Here is an 18,968-nt window from a genome sequence, read left to right on the forward strand (position 1 = left end):
TTCATTTTGCTGGCCCACGCTTAGAAAACAAAATATGGAACAAGACAGCACAGTGCTTTCTGCTCCATCCACCAGCACACTGCCTTAAAGTTTGCCAGCTTTAGGGCCAGGAGTCAGGTTCCAGCATAAGGCACAAGTGGAAGAGCCTCAGGGCACTGACTTTCCTCTAATTAGCAGCACGTGGCGCAGACAGACATTTAACAAATAGGAATGTCACTTCCAACAAGCCGGGCAGTGTTTCTTTCAGCATTAACTGTCTTGGTTGGGACTGAGTTGCAGCCAAATGAATGCACGTGGAGAGCCCCTGTGTCCAGCAAGCAGCCCTGCTGCTGTCCACGGGCTCTGATTTTTCATTTCACCAGGAAAAGAATACAGTAAACACCTATTACACACACTTGTAATTTAATAACTGAGTATTAAAAACTGAGGCACTACTATGCAAATCTATACTGAGCCACACAAGTCAGGGTCAAATCTAGCTCTGTTTAGAGGAGGGAGATGTTTTTCACCCAGAATAGAACTTATCAATCCATTTCAATTTATTTTTCATGACAAAGTGTATCAAGACACTGCCCATCAGCTTTGCTTTACTGCCACATGCTTTGGCCATTAGCAGCACCATGCAGACGTGTCGTTTATCACATGGCGTTCCAAGTTCAAAATGCCTTTTGAAAACGGCAACGTGCTGCCACTGAAACGGGTGGTGAGGGTATGTCAGGGCAAGTCTTTATCATCCCTGAGCTCCTGTCAGGGGAAATGCAAAGTTGGTATCACCTGACGTTTTTGTATCTCGCTTGTCTTTCTCCTCAGCATAGATATTCATTATTCAAAGTAGATTCGAGGGCTTCTGGAAAAGCCTAAAGGTGGGCGCTTGCTGTCTCACAACTGTTGGGATTCGTGAAAACTGTTAAGGGAAAAAAAATTAAAAAAAAAAATAAAAATTCTCCAAGAGCCAAATAAAAATAAAATGGTGCTGCTGTAAAAGGCATCTGGCTGAATTTTGGGGGGTTGGTGACTGGCTTGACAAACCTGTTCTCAGCAGTTGCTTGTTGGAGGTGGCTCCAGCACCTGTGCAGCGCTGGGCGACTGCAGATGCTCCTGGCGGGTTCCCACGCGGCATCCCGGCCGTGCCCGCTGCTTTCCAAGTGGGAAGCGAGGGGTGGGGTGTGGAGGGGGTGTGGGGAGGGGTGGGGGGCGGCGGCTCCAGCAGGAAGGCGCTCCATCCCATTCTGCGGCGTTTGTGGAATTCAGCCGCCTTTATGTTTCGGGTGTGTGTTTTTTCAGTTTTTTTGTTTTTGGTTTTTGTTGTTTTGGTTTTTTTTAAGCGCTGACGCGACCGAGGTGCCGGGGGTCGGTGTGGCGCCGCTGCTCCTCCTCCCTCCGCTGCATCCCGGCGCATCCCGGCGCATCCCGGCGCATCCCGGGGCTCGGCGGGGCTGGGCGCGTTCCGCAGCGCCGTGCGGCGTCCCCGGTGTCCCCGCGGCGGCGGCGGGCGCGGCCGGGGGCGGGCGGAGCGCCGGGCACTGATAGGCCGGGCGGATGCGCAGGCAATTTATCATCCCCGGCTCCCGAGGAGGCAGGCGGGCAGCGCGCCTGTCACCAGTATTGATTTCAGAGGATGGACTAAATTTCCTAGGATTTCCATTAAGAATTAAGCGGGGAGGGGAAAGGAGGGAAGGGGAGGGGGGGAGGGAGAGAAAGGAAGGGAAGGAAGGAAGGAAGGAGGAAAAAAAAAAAAAAAAAAAAAAAAAAAGAGCCGTAAGCACGCAGGGTAGCCAGGCAGACATGGATATGAGATGGCACTGTGAAAACTCGCAGGTAGCTTCTTCTCTCACAGGCGAAGCACTGCCGCATGCAGGGTTTAAGATACCTTTAGGCTGACAGCAAGGAGGAGAAACGAAAAAAAAAAAAAATCCAAACCAAAAAAAAAAAAAAAAAAAAAAAAAAAGCAAACCAAAAAAAGGCATTTGCACCGATTTACTGAAAATTACTTTTTTTTTATTTAACTAAAAAAAAATTAGAATACGTCTCCTTGGAGATTGCATGTCATTAATATTGAGATCAAAATTCTGCACGATAACTGTTTTAAATATAGAAAAGCTTCTAAATCGTATTTTTTTTTTTTCTTTTCTGCTCCAAGAAAATAACGCTTTGGTACCCAGAGCATGGATGTTGCTGTTTTTTAATTTTTCTCATCTGCTTTTTCTTAAACAATAGAGACTTTTTTTTTTTTTTTTTTTTTTTTTTTTTTTTTTTTTTTTTTTTGAGCATGTTTGCTACAAGTGAGTCTAAAAGGAAAGGAAAATTGAGAAGAATCAAAATAAAAGCATGAATAAAACCTGCTTCAAATAGTTGCCAGGCTGCTTTCTTTTTAACAATCTAGCAATTATTTTGGCTTAAATTATGCTTAAACCCTGACCATGCATGCTTTTCATCTTGGCTTAGAATATGTGTGTACGTGTGTGTGTGTGTGTACGTACGTGTGTACTTGTTTTGATTTGATTTTTTTTCAGTGAGCATTTGCACAACGGGAATTCCTGTGAGTTATATGCATGCTTTGATAAGAAAAATTGCATATCAATGAATGACTGTATCTGACGGACTAAAATGTGATGATATATAATGCAAAGTAGCTTCATTTTTAAATGAGTTGCTTCTAGTATTTTGGGGGAGGGTAAATGGCTGCATGCTTATGACAATGAAAGTGTTTGTGTATTCTCTCAGAGGTTGATTGTTTATTTGCTTGTTTCTAACACGAAGAGCGAGGTGTTTCCATTTATTTATTTATTTGTTTGTTTTTCAAATAACAAACATGCAAGGCATCTGATTTAAATGAGCACGGGTTACAAAGCTTTCCCTGTTACCTGAAAATGAGCAGAACGGGGTGTGTGTGTTTGTGTAAGAGCGCCCAGCTCCTCTGGGGAGGTTGGTGATCTTTTCAGCTCCTTATTGTCCCCAAGAAGAGTTAAAATGCCGTGGCAGTCTGGCGCCTGCGTGCACCATGGGAATTCTGCTGCCAAAGCCAGGGCTGGCATCAGGTGGGACAGGTGTATCGTGATAGTGGAAAAAGGCAAAGGTGCATGTGAGGGTTGCCAAAAGAGACTAAAGGGCTTTTGAGACAAGGAATCAGCAGCTTCTATCTGTACAGAAATGTCTCATTTTCCCCCCAGTAAAAGGTTTTTTTTGGTGAGGTTTTTTTTTTTCTTTCAAATGAGTCAGAGGATAGTAAAGCGGGGGAGATGGTTCAATTTTATTCTGGTTTACAGATTATAACCATTATGTTGACAGAGAAGTTATGGTTTCGGAGGTATTTTTCATGATTGTGAAAAGGCTGAACTGGATCCGAGCTATCTGACTTCGTTTATTGCTGCAGTTGTGGGGCTGAGCATCAAACCTTCTTTCCTTTGGCATACAGGGTGTGTTGTGTAATGCTGTTTGCATTTGCTAGCTGGGCTTCCTCAGAGTTCTACTATTAAGCCTTTTGGGGTTTTTAATTGTATTCATTTAAATCACTTAACGTGCCATTCTGTACAGCAGCTCTTCTCTTACTGCTCTGGGCTAATCAATACCTGATTTTGCTCTTCCCATAGCAGCTTACCTCAGAGAAAAACATGTGGGTGGTTGTAACCATGCCAAATGGCTCTGGCCTGTTGGTATCTTAGGCCACTTTTCAAGTTCAGGCTTTGTGAAAACTTTGTGAATTGAGTTTACCATTTCCAGCTCTCTTCTTAATAATCCTCCACATCACCTAGGTATCATATATAATTTGACACAGCTGACAGCATCCACTTAGGAGAAGCTTAGGGCTGAGCCAGAATAGAAATTGAATTGCATCTCAACTCCCTAATATTAATGATCCTTCCAGGTCAGCAGAGGAGTAATTGCCAGGGCAGCCTGAGGAATTGTCCATTAAACCTGCCTAGATGGTAGCTCACCTGTGGAGAGATGTATCTAGATGGCATGTACAAAATGAATTCCATTTGCGTAATATAAGGTCTGCTGGACTTATGAATATCTCAAAAGCCAACATGTGGTCTCAAATTTAATACCAAGTAATTTTTCTGGTATTTTAATATTGCTTATAACTTAGGCTTAGCTAAATTGCCTTAGATATGTTTAAAAAGAAAATTTACAGAAAAATCTGGTTGGCGGCTTTATCTCGAAGAGCAAGCCTGTATTTCTGTAAAGGTGTAGTTTGATCTAAAACCTTGTGGCATAAAGCAAGAGAAGAAAAGTTCGTGTTGTCCATGTTCCTTATTCCTTGAGATAGCAGCACATTTAGAATAACCCATTAATCAGTCAGAGTTTGTATACACAACCTGATTAGGTGGGCAGTAGGACCTTTAAATCCCAAATCAATATTCAGCAGGAATTCAGAGGAGACAAACAGCCTAAGGACAATGTTTAGAAGCTCAACTGTGCTTTATGTCTTTGTGTAATGCTGATTTAGCAAGAAATCCCAGTCACAGTGCGAGAGGATTTATTTTATGACCTTGTGCATTTGAGATGACACAGAAAGTTAAGAGTTGTCAGTATGGCTTTACTGCGAGGGGGAAATGCAGAGGGGGTTCAAGCATCCTCTGTTGCCATTACAGAAGGTCCATGTGGAGCAGCAGAGACAGAGGTGCATAGAACAGACCAGAATACAGATACTTCAGATTAAAAATCACATCCTTCTGAACTTGCTTCTATGGCAGGTTGATGACTGAAGTACCATAGTTTTGTGACACAGATGAGGAAACAATCTAACCTGCTGCAATCCAGATGGGATATATCCTCTAGGAAATCTTGGACCACTACCTGTTTATCTGTCCTCTCTCTCATCAAAGCTACTGAAAATCATGGTGGGTTTTTCTTCAACAGCCATGTGAACTACAGCAGCTCCTTGTAGTAAAAGGATTTCTCACTGTGCTGACTCCCTTCTGCCATGGGCCACCCGTTGCCACTGCATAGAGATGTTGTTTCCTCTCCTCAGAGCTCCTTGTCTTCACACTCTTAGAGAGGGTGTCACAGCTTGGCTGAGTTTTGTGTGCATACACAACAGAAAGCCTTTTTGAGCCTTTCAAAATAAAGGGTTGAAGAAAGCACCAAATTCATTCTTAGCCAGGGAGAAGCTTGACAGACAGAACTTGTTGGTGAAGAGTAAACGATTTTTGTACTTCTTGGTTGACATGTTCAATAGCTTGAAATATTTTATAATTATTTTAAATTGTGTGTATTGCCACCAAGTTTAGCCATTCTATTTGTTTCATTCTACAAAATCTTATGAATTAGCTGTTTTTCAGCAAGTAATTGATCAGCTTTTCTGATACAAAAATTGATTTTACATTTCTTTTGCACATTCAGCCAGTGGTGACCTCCAATTTCTGGATTTATTGCTCTCTCTGTTTTTTTTAGATTTCTGATATGGTTTTTCAATCTGTAGAGTGTTTTCATCTGCTCTTGCAAGTTGCTCTGACCAGCAGATCCACGAAAAGTCTGATAAAACCATGAGAAGTTCCTCTTGTGGGGTAGCTTGTATGATTAGTCTTGTGTTATGCTTTTCCACGCTGGCTTTCTCTTTTTGTCTATATCTGAACCGTACCTCATTTTTTGCCATCGGGATGCATAATTAGATTTAGCTATATAATCACATGCAGTTAATAAGGGCTAATCCCTTTTCTTTAGATTGTATCTTTCAATCCCTTTTGGGTGAAACTTCAGGTAATGCCACCAATCTAAGTACCAGATCAAGATGAAACAGAGTAGGGGCCGAGGGCAGAACGTAGAGTCAACAGGTATTTGAAACAAGGTGGAGTACATCAGGAGGCAGCCAACAAAACCCTTGCAGTTACTCCAAAAAAGTAGTTGTTGGGACTGTTTCCGTGCATTTGACTGCATTACTAGAGAATGGTTATTCTCGAGAATGTCCTTCTCTACTAAAGAAGGGAAAAAATGTGTGCAACCTCTATTAAAAAAAAAAAAAAAAAAAAAAAGTGCAAGGGTAAGGATTAGAAAGTTGTTTTGTACATGCAGGAAATGTGAGCGTTGTGGACACACCAGTTAGTCCTGTGCAGAAGTTTGGCTGGGTTTCCAAAAAATATGGATTAAGGTGAAGTTCTACCATCCTTGAGGTCAGTGGAAATGCTGTCAGTGACTTCACTGTCACTGACATTCTACCCCTGGCAGAAGTCCAAACAGCACAGAGTGTAAAGTCTATGTACGGACATATAAATTGATTTCTAAACCCAGCTATCTTGGATGATTGTTGCCTAAAGTAAATCAGAAGTTAAATGGGAAATGAGCAAGATGGCATTTTCACCAGAATGATTCATTTTAAATTCCATCCCACGAACTAGATGATTCCTTGCCAGTGAGGATCTGGGAAGCTTTCAGGTGGTGAGGCATTTCTCACGCTGAGAGTCTGTAATGTCCAGGACCTTGGAACACCTTCTGGTTTGAGCCTGGCCATATGTTTTTGGCACAAATCCAGAAATGAATACAGTAAGTTGTGGATTTTAGCACAGAGTAAATTGCATTTCTTGGCTCCAATGTTAGTGCCTGTTTGCTGGTTTCTCTAAATTGGCTGTGGTATGGCTGCAAACCAATACTAAATTACATGAAGTAAAGACTTAAATTATTCTCCATAAGTTTCCACAAGTTTTGTATTTTTCCTTTCTTGTAGTTCTTTTGATTTCTTTTATTCCCTTTCCTGCCTATCTCAAAATTCTCATGCTAGATCACTCTCTTTGTGAAGAATACACTCTATATATGCTCATATTGTATTTTTTCCATACTGGAGGCTGAGAAGAATGCCTTAGTTTTCTGAGGTGGTTTTTAGTGCTGCTCCACCTTAGTCATTCAGGAGTTTTATTGGAATTTCTATTTTTTTTTTTTTTTTTTTTTTTTTTTTTTTTAATGGGGTTATTTGAACTGTTAAACAAATGCATTATGTTAGTAAAATTGTTGAGCAAGTTCATTGAGAAAAAGGGTGATTAGAGTGTCTGGGGCTGTGTGTTAGCACTATGACTGCCACCAAGTTTTACAGCTCCCTCAAAGCAGAATGTACACCTGGGGCACAACTGCACTAAAGAGGTGGACAATAGCTTTTGGTTTTCACCTCTTTTATCATGCATGACCAAAAGATCTTTAAGAAAGCGGTAGCACAGAGAGTACCCATAGAAATATATGTTATTTGTGTAGGGTAAATTGTACTGTAAATTGTACAGAAGCAAAAAATTAAGTTCATATGGCATTTGAGAGCAAAGCATGTTTTTGAGTTCTTAATTGATGTTAGAATTGCATCATAAAAGGGATATGACAGCAAATGGAAAGTCACAATTTTGCTTTACAGATAACACAGGTATATTCAGTATTGGTATTAAGTGTCAGTAATGCACCAAAGTTGAGAAAGCTGAGTAATGAATACATGGACAAAGTACAAACTTCTTCCATGTTTTAGAGCAGTGAGGTGGCAGCAAGGAAGGGGTGGGAGGTCGCCCAGCCAAAATCAGAGCAGGCCAGTAAAAATATCCCTTCCGGTGAGCTGCACTGCCAAATGCAAATCTGTTCTGTGAGGTTGGTGTCAACGTCAAGCACCGTGTCCTGAGGAAGCTCACTTCCCCTTGCCCATGCCAGCTTCACGGAGGTTTGCAAAGCCAAGCTGAATAGTGCAGCTTGTGGTTTCCTAGAGGATGTCCATCTGCCCCAACAGCCTGAGCAGCCCCGGGCCCTCGCTGACAACTGCGTCGGCGGATCTGCCGCGTCCCATGTGAGCAGCGCTGCCCAGCTCCAGCACACACTGCAGCACTGCCAGGAATAGCTCTGCTCTCCTCCTAGCCATAAAGGGTGCACTGCTAGGGTACTACACCCTTATTCACAGAAACACAGTCTGGATCTTTTAAAGGACTTTAAACTCAGTCTGGACCAGTGAGAGTCCCCTTTCAGGGCGTTTTCAGGGTATATTGAATGATGGGTTGTTCGACCTTGTTTGGTTTTGGTTAGGAAGAGACTTTATAGGAGAGCATTTCTGTTCTCTTTCTATTTGTTTTTAGCCATTCTAACTAACAGACAGTAGGATGTTTCTGCTAAATCTTGCAGGGTTCAAGGTGCACAAAACAGCTAAGAGAGAATCAGCATAATTTTGGGGTTTTTTGCCGGTATCTTAAGTGCTAGGTTGCCAGATGCACCATTTTTACCTAGAGGCATGAATAGTGTAAGACCCCAGTTCTTTTGTAAGCTCCATTGACAATTGTCAACTTTACCAGCCCTGAATCTTCCCTTTGCGGCTTTACCTGTGCAGCAAATTTCTATTGCTACATATTTCCCCTTCTAGTGGGGATATCTAGGGAATAAAGTAAGTAAAGTGGTAGCAGAGACATCTGAATAGGCTGCAAAGGCGACCTTTACAAAATACTCCTTCAGGGTTACTGGGGAGGATGTGTGACATTCAAGTCTCACTGTTTTTGTGCACCAGACAAGTTACAAAGGAAATAATATCAACTCTTAAGCTCTTAAGAACGCATCTGTCACTTTGTCCAATCTTTGCTTTCTGGCAGCCTAAAATAGGTGACTGAGATGGTAACCTGAAAAAGTCTGAGACAATTTTCTTGTGTCCAAACTGTCTGCACTATCTGTTCCCCATTGCTATTTAGGTGACTTATCTGAACCAGGAGTGAGCAGCAGCTTTTATGACAGTGGGAGCATTCTTCCAGTGTGCAGTCACTGCAGGATGAGGAGCTCTGGCAGCTGATCTGTGACCCCTGCTCTTGCCTTGCATTGTGCTGAGACTGACTGGACTGCTCTAGTAGACTTTGTTTTACTCTTCTATAGCCAGGTATCAGATGGCTTCAAGGATTTAAGTCAGCTTTTCAACTTCAGGTATTGTTATACTTGGAAATAGGAAAACTGAAAGTAACCTGAGTAAAAAATCTAAAAATATAGTGAGGAAGTGACTAATTCCCTTTTGAAGCCTACCTCAACTGTAAATCATTTCAGTTCCAAGAGAAGATTCTCACTTATTTGTGATTAATTAGACAAAACCACCTTGAGACTTCTAAATAATAAGACAACTCCAGAAAAAAAGCTTTTCTCCTTGAATGAACCATGAGCAGCTTCAGTAGTTTCTCAGAGTATCTATGACATATGCCTGGATTACTGCAGAGCTGTGCAGAGCAAAATGGAAAGATGTTGCCTTAGTTGTGCTGATAACCAGAGTAAGAGCAGATGAAGCTGTGAAAAATGTTAGTTAAACAATGTTCTCGCAGTGGTGTTATTCAGAGCCTGACTAGAACCTGCATCTCTCTTAGCTGAGGGCTTGGCACTGTGGGTCCCCTTCTTTCTGGTCCTACTTCCCTGCCCAACCAGTCTGCTAGTGTGGAATTACCTCTATTTCTGCCTTGACTCTAGAAAATCCTGATCCTTCATGCATTTCTGGGAACTTCATGTTCCTTATTCATTTATGGATATGCCAGATAATTTCTTGATTTTAACTGAATTTGATGATTGGAGAAAGAATTGGACAAAACAGTTATTAATCCCATTATTCTGCCATTTTGGAGAAAAATTGTGTCATTGTTAGACTAACACCCGTTCAATTCATCGTGAGTTTTGCAAACTCCTTTTTATTTCATGTGGTGCTACATTAAAACATTATTGCCATTATTTTCAGGTATTAAAAGTAATTTTCCTTTCCCATGGATATTCTCTTCTGGGCTTTTCCTCCAGTATCAGCATCTCAGAACAGGACACCTGCCTAGTAGACGGCACTGGGAATGACAAGTAAATTGTGTTTTGAATCGAAAATATCCTGAATGTTAAAGCTGTCTGTATAATGATTAAGTATCTTAGAAAAAGCTTAATTATGTTTGCATTTTCCAGGTATCATTTGAGTTATTCTCGACTCAATGTTTTGCATCAAGTATATGGTTTGAAATTAGTCAACAAGTCATTGACCTACTTCTTTTTTGTTAGCTGGACTTCTTCCTCCAGTGACTGTTTGTTAGTTTTGAGATGATATTTTTTCCTCCTGGGAATGGTTTTGCATGGATGTATGCTTAATGTATTAATAATGCCAATAGCTGAGAGGGGGGGGCGATATTGTTGGAGGAAAGTAGAGGCAGGAATAACCTGTGAGCCCTGCAAAATAATTGGCAGTGGGAGTTAGGGAAACTACCACATGGTCTACATATGCTGGGTTTTATCTCTGCCCTCAGAGGTCCTATAACTATAGTAAAGGCAATTCCATTTTTTTCAGATAATATCTTTCAATCCCTTTCAGGTGAAAGTTCAGGTAATGCCTCCAATCTAAGTACCAGATCAAGATGAGACAGAGTAGGAATCAAGGGCAAAATGTAGAGTCAATAGCTATTTGAAACAAGGTGGAGTACATCAGGAGGCAGCCAACCAAACCCTTGCAGTTACTCCAAAAAAGTAGTTGTTGGGACTATTTCTATGCATTTGACTGCATTACTAGAGAATGGTAATTCTCGAGAATGTCCTTCTCTATTAAAGGAGGGAAAAAAACTGCGCAACCTCTTAAAAAAAAGTGGAAGGAACATGGGCGCCAAATGTGCTCAAATGGTGAGCTCAGCAGTCAAAAGAAGCTTGGGGTTTTCCCTTCTTCTTTGTAAATTCATGCTGACCTATTGAAAATGCTAATAGCTGCATAAATTGCTGGATCTGATTTCCATGTAAGGTGTTCTGGCTATGGAATACTGGAAGGGATACTCTGTTCAGCAGATGTTCTCGGTTTCCAAACAGCAAAGAGGAATTACACAGGGGAGCACCTTCAAGGTGGAGGAGCACTGATGTTCATCCTTGTGCTGGTGGCCTGATTTTGGGCTGTCAGTGTGGGGTGTGTGTCCAATCCATGATTTCTCTGTCTGAGGAAACCAGCCAGGTCTGGATGCTGAATAGAGCAAAACACTGGCTCCATTCCAAGGATCTCTAATTTTACAAGATTGTCTATATGAAGCTGAGTACCAGACACGTTTTAAGTCTTTATCAGTGTTTATCTCTCACTGCAGAGGTCAAATCAGGGGAAATAGTGGTGCTCTCCTTACCATCAATTTCATGCCAATTAAAATCTCAGTTGTAACTGTCTCTCCTGCCCTTGGTATCACAGTCTCTTCTTCATTTTATTTTTAACCTCATTTACAGTGGAAGACTGAGTGTTACACTCTCATTTCAGAACCAGCACCCCACCCCCCCCCCCACAAAAAAAAAAAAAAAAAAAAAAAAAAAAAAAAAAAAAAAAAAAAAAAAAAAAAAAAAAGTTCTGGGAGCAATACTTGCTTCTTATAATGGTTCTTTCTGGCTGAAAATTCATTGAGAGCATCATTGCATCTGCCCTTGCTCCATATCTGATCCTCTGGCATTGCACATTGTGCCAGGAGCTTGCATGCAGCAGTTCCATTTACAGCCATATCAGTATAAAGAGGAAGGGGTCTCAGTGCTTTAAGTATATTTTTTAAAATAAAGCAGCCAATATTCCATAAACATCTGCCTGCCACCAGGATCCCACAGGCCTGCTGGCTTTGATTCCTGTCTTTGCACGTTATGCCTGTGCAGAAAGCAAACTTTCCAAGGTCACCCACCAGCTTTTGTGCTCAAAAAACCAATGAGGGTTATCCAGAACAGCAAAGTAAAAACTGTCTCTGAAAGGATTCCTACCTTTGAATCTTGCATGCAGCCATGGGCTACAGCTGTGGAAGTCACAGAGAGTTATAAGTCACAGAGAGTTAGCCTTGTGGGGAAAACTAATTGGCAGCTTCTCCTTCAAAACAAGACCCTTTTGTGCAGTGAGTATATGTGTGCATGTTTCCATGCTCAGGTGGAGTTGTAAAAATATTTGACACATGATCTCTCATTTTTCCTGCAGTGACTCAGCTGTGGAGGATAGCTTATGCATTTGAGAGTGATCACAGGTAGCTTTCAGCCCTGATACAAAGAGAAAAGATTGTATTGGAGTAAACTGATTTCAGACAGAGAGTCTTTTTGGACAGATGTGCTCCCATCTTCTCAAGTGAAACCATCCTCAAGAGCACCTGAGCTTAGTAAACACTGATTAGTGGATTGGAGGGGATGGAAGAGAGGATTAATTAAGCTGTAGAGCATTATAATGATATAATTTATTATATGAGCTGGTGATTGGGAAATCAGTCTTGAAAAAAATCCTGTAGCCCCTTAAAAAGAAAGCCAAACTAAGAAGACTAGAGCATCTTTACTTTACAGAAAGAAAAATCTCTTCAGACGCTTCACAGTTTATTCTTGTGATATTCTGGGACATGAGAATATCATCAAAATTCCATTGCCAAAGAGTGAAGGTAACACATGGATGCACAGCAAGAGGATTCAGGATGTAGTAGGCAACAGGGAAGTCTTATTTTCTTCATGCTTTACATTTATGAAAAATTAAATTCCAGCAAGACCTGAATAGAGAGTAGATGCAGGCAGGCATTGACTCCATGGATTACAGCACACATTCCTTGACATTTACTGTCCAACTTTGTATCACAATGAGGTTTGCCAAAATGAAGTATTAAACAGAGAAGCAGTTTGTGGCAATCTTCAAAGTCTCACAGTAGTGTGTTTATCCCCAGGAAGGGCTGTAGTGGTGCTGAAGAAGGCTGTTAAAATCTGTTTGTGTTTTCCCAAAGCCATAGCAAGAGAGAACATAAGCAGGTGTGAGTTGGGATGGTCTGGGGAGGAATGAAAGCCTGGAGAAGTGGTAAGTAGCTGAATCTGCAGTTGGTTGATGCCAAAGTTCACCAGAGAACACAAAGGCAAGGCAGGGTGGGATTGTTTCAGCTGATGCTCATGATGCATCTGGCATTTATCTGTCAGGTGCTGTTGTGCTGCTGGAAACAATCAAGTGGCAACAATGCCCAATGGGAAATTTCACAAAATGGAAGTTTCCCACCTGTGAACAAATGGGCAGCAGAAGAGAGAGTTTGCTATCACAGCTGAGCATGGAAAAGTGTGAGGAATATCAAGTTCAAAACAAAGCAACTGAGAGCCAAATTTTCCAATAGCAAGAGATTCATTCAACCAGAGAAGTGAAAAAATGGCTTTCATTCAGAGAGGTTTCTTTTATCTGTAGATGTTATTTCAGCCAATCTTTGGAAGGTGCATGAAAAATACATTTTCTGTGTGTGGTCTTGAGATGCATCAGTTAACATAAGACATTGGGGGAGAACTTGGGGATTTTAAAATGAAGTTAGGTTTTGGCAAAGTTTAATAAAATAGATATCTGTTCCATTTTGCTCATTCTCTCTCTCATTCGGAGAGAGATGTTTATACTAAGTGTGAAAATGTAGTAGAACCTGAAATGTGCAACTAAACTGTTGGAGAGCATAATTTCATAAATGTTACATGTCCAGAGTGACGTTGCAAAGAAAATTATGCCTGGTAAAATGGGACATGTATAACTTAGCAAGGTCTTCAAACTTTTTTGATATGAAACTTTATGAAAAAAAAAAAAAAAAAAAAAAAAAAAAAAAAAAAAAAAAAAAAAAGAGGTGAAAAGCTTACCACTGTGCCACTGTGGGGATTGGGTTTTCTGGATGTGAAGGAGAACAGCAGGTTGGAATGGTTGCAAAATCTCTCTGATATTTTGTGATTAAAGAGCACTTTTCAAGTGTTGCCTGAAAAGGAAAGGAGGAAACTGTAAGAGAATGAGGTTGGGGCCAGATTTTCTTCAGACCATCACCTGCAAACAGATTTGTGGTCAGAACAGTGTCTGGAAAACTGCACATCTGTGAGAGTCTCTGGGGTAGGCCATATTTTGAGATGTGCTTTGATAAGATGGTCAGGCACAATGTCACAAGAAAAGCAGCTGCCAGAGAGAGGAGTTGTCTTTGCATGTATTCTGTCGTTGCCTCCATGCTAAACCAGCAGAAGGATTCAGGTTTAAGTGGGAGGGAGGTGCTGGTGCAGGCTGGAGGGCTGTGCACTATCAATGTGGTACCACACACCAAAATCCTGTCCTGAAGAGAAAAAACCTCGTTCCACCTCCATCTTAAGGAACTGAGAGGTGAGCATTTGCTCACCTAAATCAGTGATTGCATTTTTTATTGTCTATTTGCTTTTGGGGAGAGAGACAGTCTTATTTGGTGCAAATAGTGGACATCAAACGAATTTAGCCTTGTCATTTCTAAACTAGAAAGAAATTACTTCATTGAATCTCCCCATATGTAGGAAGAGTCTCCACCCATAAGAAATGTCAAAGTTTTTCCACCAAAATTTCAGTTCAGTTCAGAGGAATCTCTGACTGAAGGCAGGAAAGCCTGGAAGAAGCCAGGAAGACACAAATTTTACAAAAAACCCCTCATACTTGTTCATTCACCCACACAAGAACTTACTCATAGTTACCTAAGAGAACATAAGACTGAAAAAGAATTTCTGGGTCATAAAGTCCAGTCTGTTCCTGAAGTTCTCCAGCATTACAGTTTTAGATGGACTTTTCTAGCAGTGAAAATGTATTAGACAGCTTCAGGCAGGAAAAAATGCCCAGCACTGCAAATTTGGACCTTTAAATTAGTTGTTTAGAAATGCTGAACAGTGGACACATTTTTCTGTTTTATTTTGCTGTCATTTCACTAGGCATTGTTTTAATGCAGAAAGACCCAAACAAATTACAAATCCAAAACATAAGCATAAACATAGTTATATTACTGTAATGAGAACTTGCATTGCTAGTTCCTGACTGAGCCTAAAGTAGATTATTTTTATTGGACATTCTTCAGATGCTTCTTTCCTAACACCAGCAGTTTTCAGGTCACAGATCCTTCTTCAGTGCTGGTATTTTTTAAAAGTCATCAGCATTTTGTGGTTATTATAATAACAAGAATAAAACATTTTGAGGGGGTTCATGATGCATTCTGATTCTACGTATCTGTGTTTCAAAATGTTTATAAAGATTGTTTGATCCTGGTAATGTCTCATGGCCTCTGGGCTGGCCTTTCACAGTCATCCTAAGGAAGACATCCATTAGCTGAAAAATATTTCTCTTTATCAACCAAAGTAGCCTGTTAGCAACAGCACATTTATTTAAGAAGACATCTCAGTAATAGTGGAACAACAGGCCAAATAATCCAGATCCAGGGCCTTTTCTCATAATGACCTGAACTTCTGCAGAAGTGTCTGTTAAGGACATAGAGGCTGATAGATACACTGGTCTTTATCCCAGAAAAATTCCCTCTGCAGCAGTGGGGATAATGGCCTGTAAGATCTAAACACTCTTTTAGTGGAATTACACCAGAGGAATTACACCCTGCTTATGAAAACTTCTGCGTAAATCCAGCTGACATTATGGGAGGGGAGGAGAAATGGAAGATGAATTTAAAGAGCAATTAGGGAAAGAATTTACTTGTAAAGCAACCCTGTCTTCTGCTGTTTGATTTTGGAATTATTTTAATTATCTTTCATTTAAGGAAGGGGAACCTTTAATGAAAACAAAAAATTAGATGCTGCCATTAGAGGGAAATCGCACCCATGACAGAGAGCAGACTTGGATGCAGGAGTTGGTGCACAATGCTAAAGCCAATTTTGGCTTTCAAGGAGTTTATTAGAGAGGTTCTTGCATTTGTGAGCATCTGTGTATTTCATTCCTTCTTCTCATTTCTTTCTTAAATCTCCTTGTGCTTTAATATCTCTCATGTGAGGAACAGCAAAAGTAGTGTAGGTCAGATACAGAAATTCCTACCTTTCAATGCCCAGTATAGCTTAGCTTCCAGCAGGGATGGCTGTAGGTGTTGGCACTTCTAAAGCATCACCGGACTTCTCTGAGAGAGGCGAAGAAGTCAAAAAACCACAACAAAATGAAAGTGCCTGTTTTACCTAAGCGTCTCTATACTTTGGCTCTCTACAGTATAAATTATGGCATGAAATATTGATTTGTTGCAAGACATGGTTCTGTAGTTTATTTGCTTTACTTCTGTAGGATTCTAATGAAAATCCAATTTGATTTTGACGGGTTAGGGCTGTAGTTTTAAAGGCAAAGTGGCAGATTTGTAGACAGTGATTCCTTGAACAGTGATTATAGAGACAGTTGCTTATATAATTACTGCATTATATGTATGTTACCAGTGTTACATGACATTAAAATCAGTCATTAATCCTTTTTTATCATCCCCAGTAGCTAAAAACTCTAGGAAAGAGAAAAGTAGAGCAACCACTGTGAGAAACAGAATGAGTCCTCAAAGGAGGTCCTGATTGCTTAAGAAAATATGGCACCATGTCTGATTAAGTTCTCTTCATGTACTTCAGAGATTCTGTCATTCCCCTTTGCAGATAATTTTCTTATCTAGAGCAATTAGGGCTATTTGTTGCTTGCTTGCATAGGGTTCTGTGTTTCAATGCTGAGCAGCTGCTGCTGTCACTAAAGCAGTGTTTTTCTCTTGGGTATTCCCAGTGCCAGCCCCAGCTCTCAGCTGTGCACTGAAGCATTGCAGCTCTTGCTTCTCCAGGCTAAAGTGGCTCTCCTACCACATCAGGCAGAGCAGGAGGGGCTAAAAGAAAGGCTCTTGGAGGTCATGGGTGTCTGCCTGTGGAAAAAGAAGCAAGGAGTTGTAACTTAGTTTTATTTTGCAAAGCATGAGGATGCACAAGTGCAAGGGGAGTTGATCTAAGTGCTTGGACTTGGGACAGAAGTGTTGAGTTCCCTGAATCTCTAGAGCTTCTAAACATCTATAGTTCTTTGCAAGTGGAAATAGGAAGGTTAAAACCATTGCATGCAGGGCGTGGCACCTCCAGAACTAGAGCCTTCTAGATGTGGGAAAAGCAGTGCAAACTCTGAGGGTCTGAAACTGAATATAACTATTCCTCAGTCTTAGAATTGACATTTTAATGTGGTTTGGAGTCATGCAGCAGCGACCTACATGAAGGCAGCTGTGAAATGGTGATTGTATCTCTCTAGGCATTATGAAATGCAGGGATTAAACAGAATCTCCCCCAAACACACACATACTCACTCTGCCCATTTTCCAGTTCACTCTGTACAAGAGAAGAATTAAATATTTAGTCATTTCATCATCTGCAGGAAAGATTATGCTTTCTTTTAAAGAAATCTCTTTTAATTAGTGGTTCAGGTGCTGGGAAAAAAAGGGCACCTGTGGGTTCAAAGTTTTATCTGCAAGGCTAAGCCTTTTCTGTGCAGACATACCCCATCATTTGGGCAGGCTATTGTTTGAACCAAGCAAGTTTCAGCCACTGTTAATTAGCTTTTTTTTTTTTTTTTTAACAATAATTTCTCTGGTGTTTGCTCTGTGCTTAGCTAGGTAAAGCAAACATTAAATCTCAATTAAGATTGCTATATTCATCAAGCAGAAATTCTCTGTTGTATTCAAGTTCCGCTGCTTTGGGGAAAGCAAAGCTGTTGTTTTGAGAGAGATGGATGCATTCTATACCTACAGATAGTGGACAAGGGGCTTTTATTGTCCCTTGAAAACAGTGAAATATGCTGCAACAGATGTGTTTGCGAATAAAACACTGTAGTGAATTAATTGCAGGCCTGCTTGGGTTAGGTGTGTTGTGTAAAGTCAAGGCATGTTGACTTGACATAGGGAGCATGTTTTCTGGGAAGTACACCCTGAGAAAGGGGGGGAGGCAGACCCAGCCTCCTGCAGTGAGGATGCAGTAACAGCTGGTACCTCGGTGTGCTCACACAAACCCCACTGAGAATGAAAAACCTGAGTGCTGGGAGGGGATTCATGTATCATGCTAGAATTCATTCTTTTTAAAACAGAAATATGGTACGATAGTGGAAAGGTAAAGTTTTCTTACGGATTAACTCCTCAACATCCATAAAAACTGGGAATTGTAGTAACCCCTCTCTTGCTAGCAAAGGATCCCAGTGCTGCCAGTGCCCTCTCCTCTCATCATGGTGTCAAAGTCCTGGCTCTTGTTCACCATCTGCAACTGGGATATCCAGTTTTACCAAAACGTGTGGGAGTAGTGGGTGATTTCTTGCTGCTTCACTTGAAACACACCCAGTGAGTGTAGTTTTGTCAGGGGCCAGCCTGATGGTGGTGGTGGGGTGGGACAGTGGCTCTGTGTGTCTCTGCCTTTCTCCAGTGCTGGTGCAAAACGCTGTGCCACATTTCCCTGGAGAATTCATGCCTCTTTGAGTAGTGCTGAGAAAGTGTCACAGCTTTAATTTGCCAGGAATGAGGGCTGCCTTGCCATTTGCATGATGGAGAAGAGCCTTGGCTCATTCATATGCAAGCAGTCAAGCCCAGGGAGTTTTCAGCATCCCATGAATCACACTGGGGGATGCCTGGCCCAAAACAGCATCTCTGCATTTCATGCTGAAGCTTGACCAGAAGTATGTGATGTGTGTCAGACAAAGAGTAATTAAATTTGTTTTCAAATAAAAGATAAATAGACAGAAAGACACAGGCTGCTTCTTCACCTGGGTCTCTGAATATTTTTGGAGCACAGGTTTTGCTGTGGAACCTTGAAAAAGTAAAAAAAATTATATAATTTTGTCTGTTCAGTGAGCTGAATTATTCATTTGAAATGAAAATATTTTATAATCATGTTTCAGAAAATAAGTGTGATTTCTAGGCAACTATGCCTAATAAGAACCCTGTGGTATGAAATCCAGTCTATGACTGCTAAATAGTTCTCCATCTTAAAGCTGTGCTGGGCTATGTGTATTTTTAGGCATCCTAGCAGTAAATATTTTATAAAGTGCTGCAGACAGTCAAGGGAGGAAATGTTCTGTTGCAGAGGAATCCAATTTCAGGTTCCCCATAAAATGATGTGGTTTATAGGGTTTGATATCAGATACAAAAACAAGGATGTTATATAAAATGTATCAGATGTTATCACTGAAGAAACCCCGCAGTGTTGTGAATAATTTGTGATCCTTCAAAGAAAACTAGAAGGGCTCTAAACAGGCCGTGTAGTGATAAATATCAATCTACATGTGTTCCTATATTGATGAAAAAAGCTATTCCTTACTTTTATTAACAACGAGGTCAGAT

The 18,968-nt window shown here is 40.9% G+C and overlaps 1 protein-coding gene across 11 annotated transcripts in view; it reads left to right on the top strand.

The window, feature by feature from the left end:
• The window catches only part of NRXN1 (neurexin 1), a gene marked incomplete at its 5' end in the record, with an annotated part of 479,408 nt that overhangs the window by 423,683 nt on the left and 36,757 nt on the right, over positions 1-18,968 (top strand). For 2 of the 11 annotated variants that reach the window (XM_083857919.1, XM_083857910.1), the window contains one exon: positions 838-1,818. The exons of the other annotated variants lie outside the window; for them this stretch is intronic. In XM_083857919.1, coding sequence (XP_083714045.1) covers positions 1,540-1,818 — 279 coding nt within the window. Of the gene's footprint in view, positions 1-837; positions 1,819-18,968 lie in introns of those variants that run through there. 11 annotated transcript variants of the gene reach the window in all.

This window comes from Zosterops lateralis (assembly GCF_965231275.1).
Source record: "Zosterops lateralis genome assembly, chromosome: 3".
NCBI classification, from domain to species: Eukaryota; Metazoa; Chordata; class Aves; order Passeriformes; family Zosteropidae; genus Zosterops; species Zosterops lateralis.